General features: G+C 42.2%; 1 protein-coding gene across 8 annotated transcripts in view; it reads left to right on the forward strand.

Moving 5' to 3' along the window:
- The window catches only part of PDE4DIP (phosphodiesterase 4D interacting protein), a 245515-nt gene that overhangs the window by 93704 nt on the left and 132511 nt on the right, over positions 1 to 19300 (forward strand). For 6 of the 8 annotated variants that reach the window (XM_060201987.1, XM_060201988.1, XM_060201991.1 and 3 more), the window contains exon 4: positions 6440 to 6550. In XM_060201987.1, coding sequence (XP_060057970.1) covers positions 6440 to 6550 — 111 coding nt within the window. Of the gene's footprint in view, positions 1 to 6230; positions 6551 to 19300 lie in introns of those variants that run through there. The other 2 variants (XM_060201989.1, XM_060201990.1) reach the window with 1 other exon arrangement.

Below are 19300 nucleotides of genomic sequence, written 5' to 3' on the forward strand. Positions count from 1 at the left end.
TAAAAATAAATAAACAAAACCCCCAAATTTTTAGTGGGTAACTGCTGTGTACCCAGTATCATTCTGATGATATATCAGTAATCAAAACTGGGGAAAAAAAAAAGTTCTTGTTCTCTTGTGGCATTTACATGCTTATGAACAGAGACAGAAAGGAAACAAAAATCAGTAAGTAATTACAATTTCCTAGAAAGTTATGATTCTATGAAAAAAAAAATGAAGGGAGGTGTTGAGTATTGGGATGAGGCATAGAATGAGTCAGAGTTTCAAACAAGGTGATCACCTCATGGAGAGCACGACAGTGCATTAAAGAAGAAAACAGAGAGTCGAGCTGTAGCGCAGCAGGTTAAGTGCAGGTGGTGCAAAGCGCAAGGACCAGCAGAAGGATCTCAGTTCAAGCCCCCGGCTCCCCACCTGCAGGGGAGTCGCTTCACAGCAAGGGGGTGAAGCAGGTCTGCAGGTGTCTTTCTCTCCTCCTCTCTGTCTTCCCCTCCTCTCTCCATTTCTGTCTGTCCTATCCAACAACGACAACAACAATAATGACTACAACAAGGGCAGAAAAAAGAATAAATATTTAAAAAAAGAAGAAGAAGAAGAAAACAAGAAAGGGTGTCGTGCAGCTCTGTAGAGAAAGCAAACATGCAGAAGGCTCAAGAACCCTGAGGAAAGGTGCTTGCTGTGTTTGAGAAGCTGTGAAAAAGAAATTGTGTAAGTGGAACAGAACATGTAAAGGAAGTTAGAAGGGGAAAAGCCCAGATAAAGAAAGGAGTAGGACTTCAGATCACACGAGGCATTTGGCTCTATGAGTTTGTGAAGTGACTTAGTGTCTTATCATAAACCAGATGGGAAGTGAGTGGGGGTTTCCAGCAGAGGCATAATCTGACAAATTTTCTTATAAAAATGAAGGGTTACACTATACTCTAGTGCTTAGAATGAACTGTGGGGGAGCAAAGGTGGGGTCAAGGAAACTAGTTTAAGGGGCTATTCCAATAACTGAGGGGAGAAATGATGGTATTTTGAGACAGAGTGTAGTGTTAGATTAGATAGATGGGAGATAGGTGGATGGATGGATAATGGATGGATGGATGGATGGATGGATGGATGGATGGATGGATGGATGGATGGATGGGTGGATGGGTGGATGGGTGGATGGATGGATGGACAGATGGATGGCAGAAATATCTTCAGTCAGGAGAGATGATATGCATGAGAAAGAAGAGACAATAATAGATCAAAGGTTTTGGGCCAAACAACTGCAAATGTTGGGTTGTTATAAACTGAAATGGGGTCTGATGAGACAGAACATGTGTGCAGGGAAAGATCAGGTCAAGTCTAGCTGCCATAGCTATGAGATGTCTGTATGGAGGTGGGACTTCCCACTGAGAAGTTAGATACAGACTGGAGCTCAGGAAAATGGCCAAGAGGAGCAGACAGATTTACAGATCCAAGTAAGCAAAGCATCATTTTTTTAATACTAACTTCTAGCAAATGTAGTTTTATTAAAACAAACCTTTCTACATTACTGAAAAATTATAAGGATCATTCATACAAACTGGTCATGTTTAACAAAGCAAAACCAAATAAGCAAAAAGTAGGATTATGTGTGGACTGCTTATCTGTTCATTAATTTTAAAACTTTTTTCCCACCAGGTTTATTATTGGTACTTGATACCTGCATAATGAATCAATTCACCATTCCCAGTGGCTATTTTTCCTCTTTTTCATTTTCTTTTTTAAAATATTTATTTATTTATTTTCCCTTTTGTTGCCCTTGTTGTTTTATTGTTGCTGTTATTGTTGTTGTATTGATGTCGTCATTGTTGGATAGGACAGAGAGAAATGGAGGGGGAGAGACAGAGAGGGGAGAGAAAGACACCTGCAGACCTACTTCACTGCTTACGAATCAACTCCCCTGCAGATGGGGAGCTGGGGGCTTGAGTCCAGATCCTTACGCTGGTCTTTGTGCTTTGCACCACGTGCCCTTAACATGCTGCGCTACCGTCCGGCCCCCCTCTTTTTTAGTTTCCTTCCTTCCTTCCTTCCTTCCTTCCTTCCTTCCTTCCTTCCTTCCTTCCTTCCTTCCTTCCTTTCTTTCTTTTTCTCCTGATAGAGCCAGAGAGAGGCACAGAAGGCGAGAGAGAAGAGAGAAGGAGACTTGTAGCACTTCTTGAGTTTTTGTGAAGCTTCTCCTCTGCGGATGGGAGCTGGAACTAGAACTAACTGGGTTCCTTTTTATAATTATTTTTTCTTTATTGGGGGATTAATGGTTTACAGTCAACAGTAAAATACAGTAGTTTGTACATGTGTAGCATTTCTCAGTTTTCCCCATAACAATTCAACCCCCACTAGGTCCTCCTCTGCCATCATGTTCCAGGACCTGAACCCTCCCCCCACCCCAGAGTCTTTTACTTTGGTGCAATACACTAAACCCAGTCCAAGTTCTGCTTTGTGTTTTCTTACATTTCAACTTCTTAATATTATTACTAGTGATTTAATAATGATCTACAAAATTGTGGGATAAGTGAGGTACAATTCATACAGTTCCCATCACTGGTGTGCCATATCCCATCTCCTCCACTGGAAGGTTCCCTATTCTTTATCCCTTTAGAATTATGGACCAAAGATTTCTGTGGGGCGCAGAAGGTCAGAGGTCTGGCTTCTGTAGTTGCTTCTCCACTTGACATGGGCACTGACATACCCCCAGCCTATTTCAGTCTTCCCCTAGTAAGGTAGGGCTCTGGGGACGTGGGGTTCCAGGACATATTGGTGAGGTTGTCTGCCCAGGGTTGGTGTCATGTTGGTATTTTCCAGTTTCTGTCTATGAGTGAGGCCATCCTTGAGCATGATAATATCTATGCTCTACCAGGTGTGCCACTGCCTGGCTCTGATTTGAAAGCATTTAATGAGTGTTTCCTAAATGCTACGCAGTGAGAACACACACACCAAAAATGTTGCCTTGTTGGTCCTCAAAGCACTCAAGTCTGGATGAGAGGGTGGTAAGTAGGCTGTGACTGCACATGGAATGGCAGTTACTGATATGGCTGTAAGAGAGGGAGAGATCTGTTCATGTACAGCTACACTGTTTCATGTAGCTCCTGCAGCTTCCTCCTACAGGTGGGGAATGGAGGCTTCAACCTGGGTTCTTGTGTATGTTAAAATGTGTGATCTACCAGCTGTGCCACCGCCTGACCCCTAACATTTGCTTTCATGTGGAAGAATTTTTCCAGACTGTAGGTTAGCAGGGAGGGCTTGACTTGAGTTAAACCACAACTTTAAAAAAGAGGCAGTGTGTCTTCAGGTGATATGAAGGAGTTTTCCTTTTATTCTAAAATGATGAGATACTTGTCAAAGGTTTTAAACCAGGAAGATGACAGTATAAGATTTATGTTTTTTAAAAGATTGTTTTAGCTATAATCCAGAGAGAAGATGACTGGATTGAATGCTAACTGATACAATAAAAACTGATGTCAAAGGTTTTGCGGTGAGGTTGGTTGTGGGAATGGACCATTTGTATTGCATTATTAATGCCTAGCAAATTGCTGAATGTAGAAGGCTATTTCTTTGGCCACATCTAGGAAGTTTGGGCTTGTTTGAAAACAAAGAGTAGCATTGTATCTCTGAAAATAGATTTAAAAAAGTCTGCTAAGGGAAAGAGTGTGATGAAGGGTAAAAAAAAACCCCAAAACTTATAAGGATAAGGATCGTTATCAAATACTCAATTTAAGAAAACAACCCCCCCCACACACACACACACACATGAAAGGGGTCAGAGAGCAGAGAAATAAATGGTGAACAGTGGGTCACAGAGTATAAGAGGAAATAGGCATTAATGTACAGAAAGAAGTATCGAAATTAGATTAAGGGAACTGCATTCATATGCAGTTTTATTTCCTTAATACTGTCATTCAATTATCTTATGTGATGAAAGACTCAAAGTAGAAATAAAAGCATGATTTAATGCTGATCCAGATTCTGGCAGCCTGGTTCCCCTTGTGCAAAATATAGCTGGCAATAACTCGACTATTCCTTTAGGAGTTTAGAACAGGAAAGGTCCTGAGAAACCACCTAGTTTTTTAAACACTTTGTTTTATAAAGGAGGGCAGTCAGGCCTCTAGAGAAGTGCACCCAAGGTCATACAGCTATTTAGTTACAGAGTCGGGACTAGAAAAACTTCTTCTGAGTTTTATTTTAGATTTTCTCTTCCTTACCCTAAGTAAGCCTCACTGAGATTCATGTATTCTTAAAGTACAGATTTGATGAAAATAGCTAAATGAATTTTAAGCAGATTTTTAAAAGGAAGACTATTTGGGTTGGATTTGCTAACAGATGGTGGTAGGAAATGAGTTGCCTGCTTATAGTTAATTCAATTGAGAGAATTCTCAGGTCAGTTATACCTGCCTGTGTCCACTTAATTCGCAGTTTCTGTTTTTCTTCTTTCTTTTAAGTTTTTTTTATAATATTGGAAATTTTTATTTTATGTTATTTTAATTTTCACTAGATAGAGACAGAGGAAAATCAGGAGGGAGAGAGAAGATAGAAAGGGAGGGAGAAAGAGAGGTACATTCATGGCTTATGAAGCTTCCTCCCTGCAGGTGGGGACTAGGAGCTTGAATTCAGGGCCTTGTGCATCATGATATTTGAACTCACCCAGATGGGACCCCACTGCCTGGCCCTGATATTTTCTGTTTTTCAAAGCAAAGTGCAAGTGTAACACTTAGTGAAGCTTTCTCTTCTCATCCCAATATGAATTAATCGCCTCTCTTGGATTCCCATAAATTCGACATTTTTCAAACTGCAGCATGAAACTCAGTGATTGTGAAATCAGTTCAGTGGGTCACTCCCAGAAGGAAAAATGCAATAATAAAATATCAATGTATCACACATAGAGATGGTAACATTCTTTGGTGAAACTTGTGTGTGTCCCTGTCCTGGACTGCAGTGTAAAATGTAAAAAGGATTGAATGACAGAGTTGAAGGAGTATAGTGTCAAACACATATCTATATATAGTCCTTTGAGAATTGGAACTGTCTTTTTATCCCATATTATGTCCAACCTACCACCTGCTAGGCAATGAGAAGATGATCTACTGGAATTACTAGCAAGAAAAAGAATTGGAATAAAGAGCGAGTGGGTTGTGAAGGAAGTGAGTCTACTTGAATTAAATCATTTTCCATCGTCTTGATTTTGAATGTTAATACTACTATTATTATTTTTTTAACCTAGTGTTATCACAACCAAAAACTTGTATTTGGTATCTGGGCTGTAGGACTGTCTCCCAGTCACCTTCAATGTCCCCTGTGATGTGATATAAATAACACTTCCTGCTAATGTTGCAGCTGTCACTCAAGGCTCTTAAACTGCTTTCTGAGCAGGATCTGTTGAGGAGCGCCTGGCTGTATTTGGCAGGTGCCAGAGCGAGGAATCAGAGACTGGCCAAAATCTCTGGGCTCTAGGCTGACGCCCCCCACCCTTCCATCTTCTCCTTAATACCTTGGGTCCATTCCTTTGGACCCTGCCCTTTTTGTGAGCTTGTGTAACCAGTAAACAGAATTTTATAAAATTCCTAACAGATTTTGCTGAGAGGGCGGGGGTGTTGAGGGTGGGATGGGGGATTCTGGTTTCTATGGGAGGAAGTGCAGGATAACAAAGACTATTTATTTAACAGTCTGGGGACTGAACAGTCCTGGGAGGACCAGGATGAGGGACAGTTTAGAGGTGAGCAGTCTGCATCATCAAAGGAAACTAGGGACCCCCCCTGGTTATTTTATGATTTGCACACAATGAAAGGGGAGTACTTGACATTTGCTTGCTATTTTGTGTACATGTGTCTTTCTCTATGACAACCTGTTTCTAGCTTCAGCTCACACACCTTTTATGTTTAATTGTGCAAATCAGCCACTTAAGACTTAAAAATCCATTCGACGCCTTCTCCATTTCCTCCGCCCCTCCCCCTTCTGTTGCTTCTCTCTCTGATAATTCTGTCATCACCTGGAATTATGACCCTCCCTGGTTTCCTGGAAGCTTCTGAGGGCAAGGAGTGTCAGTCCCCTCTCTTTGGAATAGCTGCTAACTACCTTGGTTGAGCCTGGGGAGGCTCCAGAGGGAGGTGACAGCCCAGTCCTGGCTTGGGTCCGGTTACACCACTTGTGTCTGAGTTCACCAAGCATGCTCCTCTGTCAGGGATTCCGCAAATATCTGAGGTGGGGGAGGGAGATGTAAAAAAGGAAAGCGCACTGAGCTCGGGCATGCAGAGCCGGGAGTCCAGTCCTACCCCGAAGAGTGCAGCCTGGAGGCCATGAGACCTTAGCCTGCAGAGCCCCAGCCGGCCCACTGAGCCGATGCTGCGGTGTAGCTGTGCCACCTTCCTGGGGTGAGGGTGCTTGGAATGCTCCTCCCCATGGGTTGCCCACCATGTCTAATGGGTATCGCACTCTGTCCCAGCACCTCAATGACCTGAAGAAGGAGAACTTCAGCCTCAAGCTGCGCATCTACTTCCTGGAAGAGCGCATGCAGCAGAAGTATGAGGCCAGTCAGGAAGATGTCTATAAGCGGGTGAGTGTTTACTTCTTCTGGCCTGCTTTCTGCTTCCTTTCTCTGTGAATACAGTTGGATTAAAAGTCTGAGAATCTCTGGCTAGCAAGACAGCTCTCCTAGATTGTGCACCTGCATGGCCTGTGAATGCAGTCCAGCCCCCATGCACTGAGAGAAGTTTGAGCACTGGAGTATCTTTCCCTCCGTCTCTTTTCTGCCTTGGAGGTGGTGAAGTCCTTCCTGCTCGAGACAAATAAATAAATAAATAAATAGATAGATAGATAGATAGATAGATAGATAGATAGATAGATAAATAATGGAGCCAGCAAGATAGCTCACCAGGGAGGGTGCTACTTTTACCATGAACTTGAACTCTGGCATGGCTATATGCAGAGTGGTCACCTTGGGAGCTAGTTTAAAATGTAGAGCACCTGCCTTACCCCCACCCCCACCACCAGTGACTCTGGGTAGTAATGGAGGAGGAATTCAGAAATTTGGTTTCTCCCCAGATCTCTGCCCCACTAGGGAAGGAGAGAGACAGGCTGGGAATATGGACCGACCTGCCAATGCCTATGTTCAGTGAGGAAGCAATTATAGAAGCCAGACCTTCCACCTTCTGCACCCCATAATGATCTTTGGTCCATACTCCCAGAGGGATAAGGAATAGGAATGCTGTGTGTGTGTGGGTGGGGGGGGATACTGAGCTCTGGCAGTGGGAACTGTGTGGAATTGTATACCTCTTATCCTATAGTCTTGTCAGTATTTCTATCTTATAAATAAAAAATTTAAAAAAAGAAGGAATTTGGTTTCTTCAAGCAAGTTCCAAAAGTGACTGTGAAGTTGGTGGTCTCCAAGTCACATCTTCTACTAGAGAAAGACCCTTCTAGCTCATCCTCAGAGCCAGCAGGGAGTTATTTATGCCCTGAAAGAAAAAGAAGGACTGGCTGCAGTTTATTTTGGAAATGATTATCCAGATAAGGATTTAAGACAGACTTTTAGGCCTTTTTCAGTCTTCATAATCAACCATTCACCTAAAAATTAAGAGAAGAACACAGACAAATCAGGCCCAACTTTTCCATGCAGAAAACCCAACTCTGATGAGGAACTTTCCATAGAGAACAAGTTGATTTGGGAACACACCTGCAGGAATAACTAAGCCAGAGACTCTGAAATAGTCACCTCTGAGTGCATGGTGCAGGGGCACTTAGAGGGGAAGTTGGAATGTGTGTGCAGACATGAGGGCTCCAGGCCAGATGTAGAGGTCAGGTGATTCAACTGCTTCTTTGCAGTGGTTGGATCTGCAGGTGTAGAACATTCAGATGTGAAGTGATCCCCAGCTGTCAGCAGGACTGATAGTTCTGTGTGTTCTTTAAGTAAAGGGTCTGGGTGTCTCAGATTTCTCTATACATGTTGTCTTAAGTCTATCCCTGTTGCTAAATCTTCAAGGAAGCACAGACTATCTAGAATGAATTTTTTATCTAAGAAAGTGTAAGATACAGAATTGTCGCTCCATGTGCTCTTCAGTGATTTACAAGGGAAAGTGAATTGTCTGCGGTATGAGAAGGAAGTTTGGAGATTTCCTCCATCAGTAGACTAGCCGTTAACCTGAGGGAGAATGGCTACTTTCCTGGAAGGGACTTAGATTGATGGCTTAGTGATTGGAGTGGGGAGGGAACAGAGAGAAGTTTAGCTGAGTTGAGGTGAGATGAGACAGCACTTTGCTGAGAGGACATTGGGTTGTGGGTTACAAGCCTAACTTGTTACCACAACTTGTTTCTGAACTGGTTACCACAAGATTGGTTTCTTCAGGCCTTTTAATGTCTAGATTAGCAGGACCTGAAGTGGCTTGGCTGGCCTGGAGCTGGTTGTTTTTAACTGTCAGAGCTTGTCTAGTTGTCTACACCAGAGAACTATACAGGTCTTTTCATCGTCTCTGTGCCACCCTGGCCTGAGAAGAATAATGAAAAGTTCTATAGGCTGCTAGATAATATTTTGCATTTGATACATCAGAATAATTTGTAAGTCTCATAAAATCATATGTATGCAAGGAAGATATAGCATCTTACTGGTAGTAATAGTTATGACACATTTTTAAATGAAAGAGGCTTAGCTCTTTTTATCTCATCTTCAGATTTTCATCCTTATTAGTAAAACATGATTGCTAAAAAGGCATCAAGGATGTCATGACATTTGTCACATGATCAGATAGTTCAGATGAGAACTAGATACCTGATTTTTCTTTAGTGTTGGCAAAACACTTCTTTAAATATAGTAAATGCATCAAATCACACCCAACTAAGTTAGACTCCGCAAAAATTTTAGTGTCATATGTATGATTCTCTTAAATAAAACCAATGTTTGTGAAGCATACGTAATGCCCTCTTACTGTGGATAGCACTTCTTTTTACATATTTTTGCTGCTGTAGAGTGTTATTGAGGTATTTGTACAGTCAGTGAGAGAATCAAGCATTTCTCTGTGATGGTTGCAAGGAAAGGAAATACGAGGAGAAAAAGGACTAGACGAAGAGATCTATCATCCTTTAAGTCATTAATCCTTCTTTGGGTAATTGACTGGGGGAGAAAATAAAATAGATATAATCCTTAAATTTTTTATAATTTTTAAAAAATTTATTTTTTATTATCTTTATTTATTGGATAGAGACAGCCGGAAATCGAGGGGGAATAGGGAGAGAGAGAGACACACACCTGCAGCAGGAATGGTCTTGCCAAGCGTGTGAAGTTTGAACTGAGTCAGTGGGTAGGAGAAGTATTTCAGAGAGGAGAAATAGCATATATAAGGACACAGAGGAACAAAAAACGTATTCCTTGTATTATTATTATTTATCATTTGAGTAATTTATTGGAAGGTACTTTAGGATAAACACTTATGGGAAGAGAAGCAAGGACGATTGAGCAGAGGGAAAGGTGGGCTGCAGTGTAGTTACAGAGTATACTTGGTCAATTACAGTGGTTGGGGGGCTCTGAAAGGGGACTTACCCCTTAGAGGTAGAGTGAGTATTCTCAGTGTCTATGCCTCTATAGTCACTTACTAGATATAGGCAGACCCCCGGAAGGGGGAGAAATAGACTAAATGACTCATTTCAGTCAAAGGCAATTTCTTGGCACTCTTTAAGTCATTGAGTATGGCTAGAACATGTGGTCTTGAGTAATTGTGATGGTGGAAAGTAAGACAGAAAAGTAAGCCTGGGGAGATCATGAAGAGCTTTTGGTTTACCCATTCACTCACTAATAAACATGAATAGAATATCTGAAATATTCCAAGTACTGTACTGGAAGTGGGAACTTAAAAAAATGAGTGAAACACTGGTGATAGAGTGTGACAAAAACAATGATAGAGAGGCTGGGTGGTGGTGCATCTGGTTAAAAGCACATATCACCATGTACAAGGACCAGGGAGGAAGCTTTACAAGCAGTGAAGCAATGCAGCAGATCTCTCTCTCTCTCTCTCTCTCTCTCTCTCTCTCTTTCTCCCTCCCTCCCTCCTCCCTCCCTCATTACCTCCCCATTCCCTCTCAACTTTTGTCTATCCTAGCAAATAAAATAAATAAAAATAGAAAAAATGGTCACAGGGAGTGGTGGATTCCTTGTGCAGGCACTGTCAATAACCCAGCAATCACCCTAGTGGAAAAAAAATAAGGAAAAAGAGGAGGAGGAGGAGGAGGAGGAGGAGGAGGAGGAGGAGAGAACAAAAGAAAAGAAAAATGCAAAGAACAAGGGAGCTCAGAGGAGGCAACCCCACCCCAACTGAATAGAGTAGATGGGAGGAAAACTGGTAAAGAATTCTTGGGTGGGGGAGATAGCATAATTGTTATGCAAATAGACTCTTATGCCTGAGCCTTCCAGGTCCCAGATTCAATCCCCTGTACCACCATAAACCAGAGATGAGCAGTGTACTAGAAAAAAAAAAATCTCTAGGGAGATGATCCCTGAACTTTGCCTTCAAAGAGGAATAAATTACAGTCAGTGGATGGTGGGGTGGAAATACAGGGCATTTTCTAGAAGCAAAAGTCTAAAGATAGGGGTGGAGGAGATAGAACAATAGCTATACAAGACTTTCATGTTCAAGGCTCTGAAGTCCAAGGTTTAGTTCCCTGCATCACTGTACATTAGAGCTGTGCACTGCTCTGGTAAAAAAGGAGAAGAAGGAGGAGTAGGAGAAGGAAAGGAATTGGTGGAGGAAGAGGAAGGAGAAGGAAAAAGAGAAGAAGAAAAACCCTAAAGGGAGACTGGCAAGATAGTTCATCTGAGAGGGTAACTGCTTTGCCTTTCTCCTTCTGTCACTCTCTTTCAAAAAAAAAGGAAAAAAGTCAGTCCAGAGTGGTGAAGCCCCAGTAACAACAACAAAAAAAGCCTATGGGTTGAGGAGATGGCTTACCCAATAGAGCACATACATCAGCATACATAAGGGCTCAGGTTCAAGCGCCTAGCCACCATATAGGAGCTTGTGGGGGTGGAGGGGGGAGGAACTTGATGAGTGGTGGAGCAATGCTGTGATGTCTTTCCTCTGCATCTCTTACCCTCTTATCTAAAAGGGGGAAAAAATCATTGGGAGTGATGGAGTCAAGGTAGACACTGAGCCCTAGTGATAAGCCAGGAAGAAAAAGAAGAAGCCTAAATGCAAAAAAACACATAGTACGTGTAAATCTGGGGTAAATTTAACACTGGGCTTAGAATGAAGCCAGAAAGTATAACCCTCTGTGCCTTTTCAAAGAGTCTAAGCTTCCTCCGAAGGATGATAAGGAAGCATTTGATGGGTGTTAAACATCTTGAAATGTGTTCCATTCCTCTGAGACATGGGAAGGATAGATTCAAGGACAGAGCACAGGAAGTCAGTAGAATAGATGGGTCAAAAGAGAAATGATGAGGGCCTAACGAGGCAGCAGTGGAGACAGAGCTGAGCTACAAAATATTTAGGAGGTGAGATATCTGTTGAACTTGGTGGTTGATGGGGATTGAAGGAAAGGAACTAAAAAGGTCATAGGGTTCGGACAGAGGAGTTACTATTTCTGGGACTCTGGCTTTTGTGTATAAAATAAATGGGCTGGACTGGAATTGGCACTAGGATCCCCACCAGCTGTGAAGTTTTGTGATTCCAGGCATCTTCTGGAGGTATTCTGACCCTCAGTGAGGTAGTTGCTTTCCTTCTCCTTTGCCCTCAGCTTCTCTGATGCCTTCTCAGTAGGGGAGTTGCCAGCAGTGCTGAAAGGACCTGAAAACTAGTGTCGGGAAAATCTAGTGGTGTTACCAGGTAACCAGAGCTATAATTAGTTTAGTTGCTAGGGAAAAAAAAACCGAAATACTGTAAGTATAGACTTTCAGAAACAGCTTCTCTCTTCTGGCTTCATTTATTTGTTTGCAGGGATAAAGTGGATATGAATGGAGTGTTTTTCATATATTTTTGGAGAATTCAGTTTTTGCCTACAGTATGAGGATATTTTAAAACCAACCAGTTCGTTTGTGCTGGGCCTGATTAACATCATGTCTGTATTTAGATGAGTGGGCAAAATTCTGCCTTGAAATGAATTTGGATCGTGCAAAAGAGATTGACTTTTGCCCAAGGGGAGATAAGAAGCACAGAATTACAGTTTAGAGGAGAAAGGATATTGAGAATAAATTATATATCCCTTCTGGTTTTTGTTAGTTTGTTGTTTTTGGTTTTGTCATTGTTGGGGCTTCATGGCTCTGGACTGACTTTATCAGATATAAGAAGTGAGATGGACACACACATAAAGGGAAATACATCACATAACTGAAGTTTCCTCTAGCACAGGGGGCCTGGACTTGAACCTGGTCATGTGCATTCCAAAGCAGGTACACTATCCAGGTGATCTACTTTGCCAGTCCTAATCCTTTTATTTTAAAACAGTTTTTAAATTTTATTTTACAATTAGTTTCAGAAGTAGAGAAATAATACAAGAGGCTCCTCTATACCATTCACTCAACTTTTCCTAGTGAATAAACCCACGATTTTACAGATCAGTCTAAGGCCCAGAATGACAGAGTTATATACCTAAGGTTATAACAGCAAATTCACAGTCAAGTTGAGACCAGAGTCATCATTTCTGTTCAGACACTTGCAATGAGCTCCACTATTGCTCTTCAACAAAAATTCAAGGAATGCATATGCTTGGCAGATGTTTATACTTTCTTTCCCTTTGAATTATGGGGCTAAAATAGAATACACTTAGCAAGAGCTAAAGTAGTTCATAGATAAATGGTTCTATGTCTTGCGTCTATCCCCCCCCCCCCCAATATTTACTTCCTCAGTGAAAATGTCCCTTACTCAGGAGTTTCATCTCTTTCTCTGCTTCCTGCTCTGGCCTTGCTGTCTCATCTAAGCAAACCCTACCTCAGAGAGAAATGTCCCTGTGTGGCACATAGAAAGGGCCTAGGATAGGACTGGTCAAGTAGCTTACTTGTATAGTGCACTGCTTTGCCGTGTGCCTGACCCAAATTCTAGTCCAGCCCTCACTACATTAAAGGAAGCTTCAGTGCTATGGTTTCTCTCACTTTCTCTCTCTGCCTTTTTAGAAAGAAAAAAAGGAAGGAAGGAAGGAAGGAAGGAAGGAAGGAAAAAAGAAAGAAAGAAAGAAAGAAAGAAAGAAAGAAAGAAAGAAAGAAAGAAAGAAAGAAAGAGAAAAACAAGACAAGACAAGGCACAGGATGGAGGCTGACACAGATTGTAATGATGCCTTCCCTAGCATGTTAAATAGCAGATAATCCACCCACACTCCATAGAGAGCCATCCAATTTGGTACATGCCGTTCCCCATTCCATGGAGAGCTAAGTAAGATTAAGGTGGCTTTTTGCCAGGCAACTCCAGAATAGACTTTTAGACGCACTGGGCACTTACCATCCCTGCTATTTAAAAACCTGGATGAGAGGCGAGGGCTCCTGGTAATGACAGCTTCTCATCTCCCAGCCTCATGCAAGGCCTGACTGTCTCAAAGGGCAGGAGGCCACCTTTTGATGCACATGGCCTAGGAAGCTCTGGTGAGGACTGCAGGAGGGAGCTGTCTGCTGAGGTCCCTGGATGAGCAGAGAGAGACTGCCCATAGGAATGCTGTGACCTCCAGCCAGGCAGGACTGCTGGATGGCCAGGAGCAGTAAGTCCTCCCAGGGTGCTTTTTAATTGACAGGTTTCAGATCTTCTCTCTGGGGCTGAATAGGTGACTATCCTCAGAAATACTCAGTTTGGACCTCCCTATCCAGCTTCTCTCCTTTCCAGCTAAGTAGCTTTTGTGCTCAAATTTAAAAGTAATCTGAGGACCACTCTGTGGTACATGTGGCAGAGCCCGCATGCTACCTGCAGGGGTACCACTGAGTGGTCCTCAGATTACTTAAGTCTTATTCTTGATCTCCAACCCCTTCTAGACTTGGGGATGATTGGAATAGGCAGGTTGCTGCCAAGTCATCTCAAAGCCAAGAGAACTCAGTTAGGATCATAGTAACTGGTCTCTGCCAACCTCTGTAGAGCTAGGGTGAAAGCAGAGGGGTTCTTCCAGCTGTGGGGACACTCGGGGGCATGCCTGACTGGTGCCTTTGGTTAGACTTGGAATGCCTCCTCAAGCTTCCTTAGCCCTTGTTTGGCACTCAGCTACTAGCTTTCTGATTTTTCTCTCTTTTCTTTCCTCTGCTGATAGCTCTGGAAGTAAGATGGCTAAGGACTGACTTAGCAACAAGTACATTATTATTTGGATTTAGTGATATGAATATCACTAGTCATCTCTGACTAGTCTGGTGGAGTGGAGGAGGCAACTTTTACAAAAATGGGAGGAGAGTTGAAGTTACTGATTAAGACTGATATTGAGCAATTTTACTGCAAAAGAGAGCAGAGAAATGGACTGTCATTGGGATAAAGATATGAGGGTCATATATTTTTTAAAGTTAATATTTATTTTTAGTAGTGACAGAGAGAAATTGAGATGGGGGAGATAGAAAGGAAGAGAAAGAAGGAGAGACACCTGCAGCACTGACTTACTCATGAAACTATCCTCCATGTAAATGGAGACTGGGGGCTTGAACCAGGGTATTGAGCATTGTAACAAGTGAACTCAACCAGATGTGCCATTACCCAGTCCCTAGATTTTTTTTAATGGATAGATGAATAATAGTCTGTTTGTATACTTTTCCAGCAAGCAAAGTTTTGATGAAGGAAAGAAAGGGAGACAGGATTTTTTTGTTGTTGTTTGTTTGCCTCCTGAGTTATCGCTGGGGCTCGATGCCTGCATTATGAATCCATTGCTGTTGTTGTTGTTGGGTAGGTCAGAAAGAAATTGAGAGAGGAGGGGAAGATAGAGAGGGAGAGAGAGACACCTGCAGACCTGCTCCACCACTTGTGAAGCGACGCCCCTGCAGGCGGGTGGGGAGGGGAGCTGCAGGCTCTAACTAGGATCCTTGCACCAGTCCCTGCACTTTGTATTATGTGCACTTAACTCAGGGCACTACTGCCCGGCCCTCTGAATTTTTTTATTAGTGATTTAATAATGATCCACAAGATATTGGGGAAAAAAGGGGTACAATTCCATACAATTCCCACCACTAGGGTTCCATATTCCATCCCCTCCATTGGAATCTTCCCACATATTCCCTCTGGGGATATGTGTGGACCAAAGATCTTTATGGGGTGCAGAAGGTGAGAGGTCTGGCTTCTGTAGTTGCTTCTCCACTAGACATGGATGTTGGCACGTTGATTCATATACCCAGCCTGTTTCTATTCTTCTCTGTGAGGCAGGGCTCTGGAGAGGTGGAGTTCCAGGAGTTCCATTGGTGAGGTCACCTGCCAAGGGAAGTCAGGTTGGTGTCATGGTAGCATCTGAAATTTGGTGTCTGAAAAGCATTAAGATATAAAGCAGAACAAATTGTTTAATAACCAGGAACCTAAAGAATATAATAGATGAGATTTGGGGCCTTCATGTTGGAAGAAGCTAGGAAGTCTTTCAGGTATGTTCCAAGGAGCCCATGACTTTACTAATTTTTGCCTGAGTCCAACAACTAATATACAGGTGGACTTGGAGTATTGTCTAGGAAGATGGTGTTAGAGCTGAAGAAAAGAGAAAGAATCAATACACACATAGAAGTTTTAACTTCAGATAGTAGCAGGAATAGTTGACCTGTGGTCACAGCTGGAAAAACAGAGTGAGCACAGATGCTGGTAGAGGTCTGGTGGTAAAAGACTATCAGAGTTTTCAGCTAATGTATATGTATATATATTTTCACCTTTTGTTGTCCTTGTTGTTTTTATTGTTGTTGTTGTTATTGATGTTGTTGGATAGGACCGAGAGAAATGGAGAGAGGCGGGGAAGACAGAGAGGGAGAGAGACAGCCTCAGACCTGCTTCACTGCCTGTAGAGCGACTCCCCTGCAGGAGGGGAGCTGGGGGCTCGAACAGAGCTCCTTAGCTGGTCCTTGGCTTCACACCACTTGTGCTTAACCTGCTTCACTACTGCCTGACTCCCTCTGCTAATGTTATAATACTCTTAGTGAAGTAGGAAATAAGTTTTATTCTCCTATAAATGTATTTTGAAACAAGTCCTTCTAGTGAGTCATTGTCTCTCATGTGTTCTCATTCCTGCTGACACATCTTTGTTCACATCTGAAATACCTGTCATTTTTTTTCTCTGTGTAGTCAAACTATACCCAGGTTTCAGAACCCACGTTGGATTCTGCTTGCTCAGCGGGCCTTCCGCCATCTCTACTGCCCCCATAACCTTTCACTTCCTGTACTCTGCCAGCACTTCTAGTTCACATACATTATTTGACACATTATTGAGTCCCTGGCTGGTGATCATCTTTCCATGAATGTATTTCTTCAATTATGAACACTTAGGGGGGTGGGCCAGTCTCTGCAGTCTTCTTCAACATAACCTTCAGCATTGTTTGACAGCCTGTAAGAGATGCTCAGAATGTTTGTGTTGGCTGATTGTAAAGATCTCACAGAAGCTGTAGGTTAGACTTGTTTATACAGAACAGGTAGAAAAGGAGACTACCTTTATTTTTTTTATAGAGGCACAGTTATTTATTTATTAATATTTGTCTCATAGAGATGAATATGATATGGATTAACTCTTGGAAATAAGTTTATTAAATTTTTTATTTATAAAAAGGAAACATTGACTAAACCATAGGATAAAAGGAGTACAACTTCACACAATTCCCACCACCAGAACTTTGTGTCCCATCCCCTCCCCTGATAGCTTTCCCATTCTTTAACCCTCTGTGAGTATGGACCCAAGTTCATTGTAGGAGACTACCTTTCTAACCTCACTAGCTCCTCCAGCCAAGAGTCCCGAAAACAGGTTTTGGAGCTTTGCAGGTACACCTCCAACTCTTCTTGGAACTGAGAAGTCTCTTCAAGAGAAATATGCTTGATGGAAGGAATGAGTGTGCAGATGGAGGAAAGAAAGATACAGAGTAATAAAGGAAATTCTTGACAGTGAGGCTTGTTTAAGAGTGATCTACGTGGTCCAGGAGGTGGCCCAGTGGCTAAGGCACTAGACTGTCAAGCATGAGGTCCTGAGTTCAATCCCTGGCAGCACACGTACCAGAGTGATGTCTGGTTCTTTCCCTCTTTCTCTTTCACCTATCTTTTTCATTAATAAATAAATAAAATCTTTAAAAAAAGTGATCTATGTTTTTATTTTCAATGTTGCCCATTAATTTGCTAAATATAGAATTGTTTTCTACATATGAGAACCGTGCTCGCAATGGACCTAGAGCAATGAAAATATAGAGGGGAGATCCCTAGCTTTGGAGTTTAGTGTCTGAACATAGTTTCAGTTGTACTGTGATTGGACTCCTGCTATTATTCTCCTAGATGATTTTATTTCTCTCATAACTAGATTCAGTCACTACTGTATCTTGTTGACTGATGAGTACCATGATTTCAGAAACTTTTTTTTTTTGGATACAAAGATTATCACTGATACTCAGTGCCTACACAATTCCATCATTACCTGTAGTCATGTTTTTCCTTTTTCCTTTTTTTTTTTTTTTTGACAAAGATAGAGAGGGGGGAGAGAGAGTGAGAGATAGGCAGGAGACATTTGCAGCATTGCTCCAACACTTGTGATGCCCTCCTCCCCCCCCCCCACATACATACACTGCAGGTAGGGACCAGGTAGTATGTGTGCTCTACTAAATGAGTTACCATCTGGCTCCTCATAAAACTCTTTTGTTTTTTTGAACCAGAGCACTGTTTAGCTCTGGCTTATGGTGGTGCAAGTGACTGAACCTGGAGCCTCAGGCATGAGAGTCTGTTTGCATAACCGTTATGCTATCAACCCTCCGCGCCTCATAAAACTGTTATGTGCTTTTTTGCTACAGGGTTATACCTGTGATGCAGGTAAGAGCAGGCCTTCTTGGAATAAACAGAAAGTTTGCATGTGCTTTTTCCTAGTACCTTGTAGAGTGGAGCTGCCCAACAGAAATATAATACAAGCCACAGATGTCATTCAGAATGGTCTAGTAGCCTCATTAAATGCAAAATAAAATGAAATGTGAAATTAATCTTAGAACTAGTGAGAGAGCTTACCTGGGAGTGTGACTGCTTTGCCACAGGAGGGACTCTGGCTAGAGGTCAATGCCATGGCACTGGGGGAAGCTTTGGCTTTTTGAAAGTATCTCTTTTCTGAATGTCTCTCTATTTGAAATTCAGCCCATACTTGGTGATGCATGGCAATAGTCTAAAAAGAAAAGTTTATGTTAATATTTAAAATTTTGTCATTTCAATATGAAATCAAAGCTTAAAATTTATGAGATTTTCCTTTCTTTTCCTATGATTATTTTTTGCAATCCTGTATGTATTTGAGATCTTAACAGCCTGTCTCAGTTTAGACTAGTCCCATCACTGGAGTTCAAGACCCACACCCTACTGGTGACTGTTGTCCCAGAAGACACAGTGTAGAGTGCAGTCTAAATGCTCTGCCTGGGATCAAACACAAGGACAACTTCAGAAAAGTTACCTTGTCATAGGACCTGGCTTCAGCACACATTGAGGCTTCCAAGGGAGGAGCGATTGCTTGGTGTTAGGACTTAGCTTGCCATGTAGCTATGATATAAAGAAAACCATTCTGGAATTTGAAGAACATTAATCTCTTTATCCTTTTTGGTGTGAGATCAAAGCAAGAGTTAATCCAGAATTGAGACCTGAATTTAGAAGTAACTGCCAGAACATAGTTGGTACCATATAGATAATTCAAAATTAGTTAGCTAGAGGAAGTTTTCTTTGAACTGGTTTGTCTTCAGAAACTTGTTGTCATTTTCTGATAGCCTTTTAATTCCAAAGTGGATTTTTACTTATCCAAATTCTATACCCACTGCCTGAAGAGAAAAAAGCCTAGGAGATAGCACAGTGACTTTTTGCTTTTTGATGCAAAGCCTAGGAGATAGCACAGTGACTTTTGCAACAGATTTTTATGCCTGAGACTCTGAAGTCCCAGGCTCAAGTTAAAGATCCACTATGAGCCAGAGCTGAGTGGTGTTCTAGTAAGAGAAAGAGAGATAGAGAAATTGATTCTAAGATATGTGGTTAGAAAATTAAAGCATAGGGAATCGGGCGGTAGTGTAGCAGGTTAAGCGCACATGGTGCAAAGCACAAGGACCGGCCTAAGGATCCCGGTTGGAGCCCCCAGCTCCCCACCTGTAGGGGAGTCACTTCGCAAGCGGTGAAGCAGGTCTGCAGGTGTCTATCTGTCTCTCCCCGTCTGTCTTTTCCTCCTCTCTCCATTTCTCTCTGTCCTATCTAACAAT

The sequence above is a fragment of the Erinaceus europaeus genome, chromosome 11, assembly GCF_950295315.1.
Source record: "Erinaceus europaeus chromosome 11, mEriEur2.1, whole genome shotgun sequence".
In the NCBI taxonomy this organism is placed as follows: Eukaryota; Metazoa; Chordata; class Mammalia; order Eulipotyphla; family Erinaceidae; genus Erinaceus; species Erinaceus europaeus.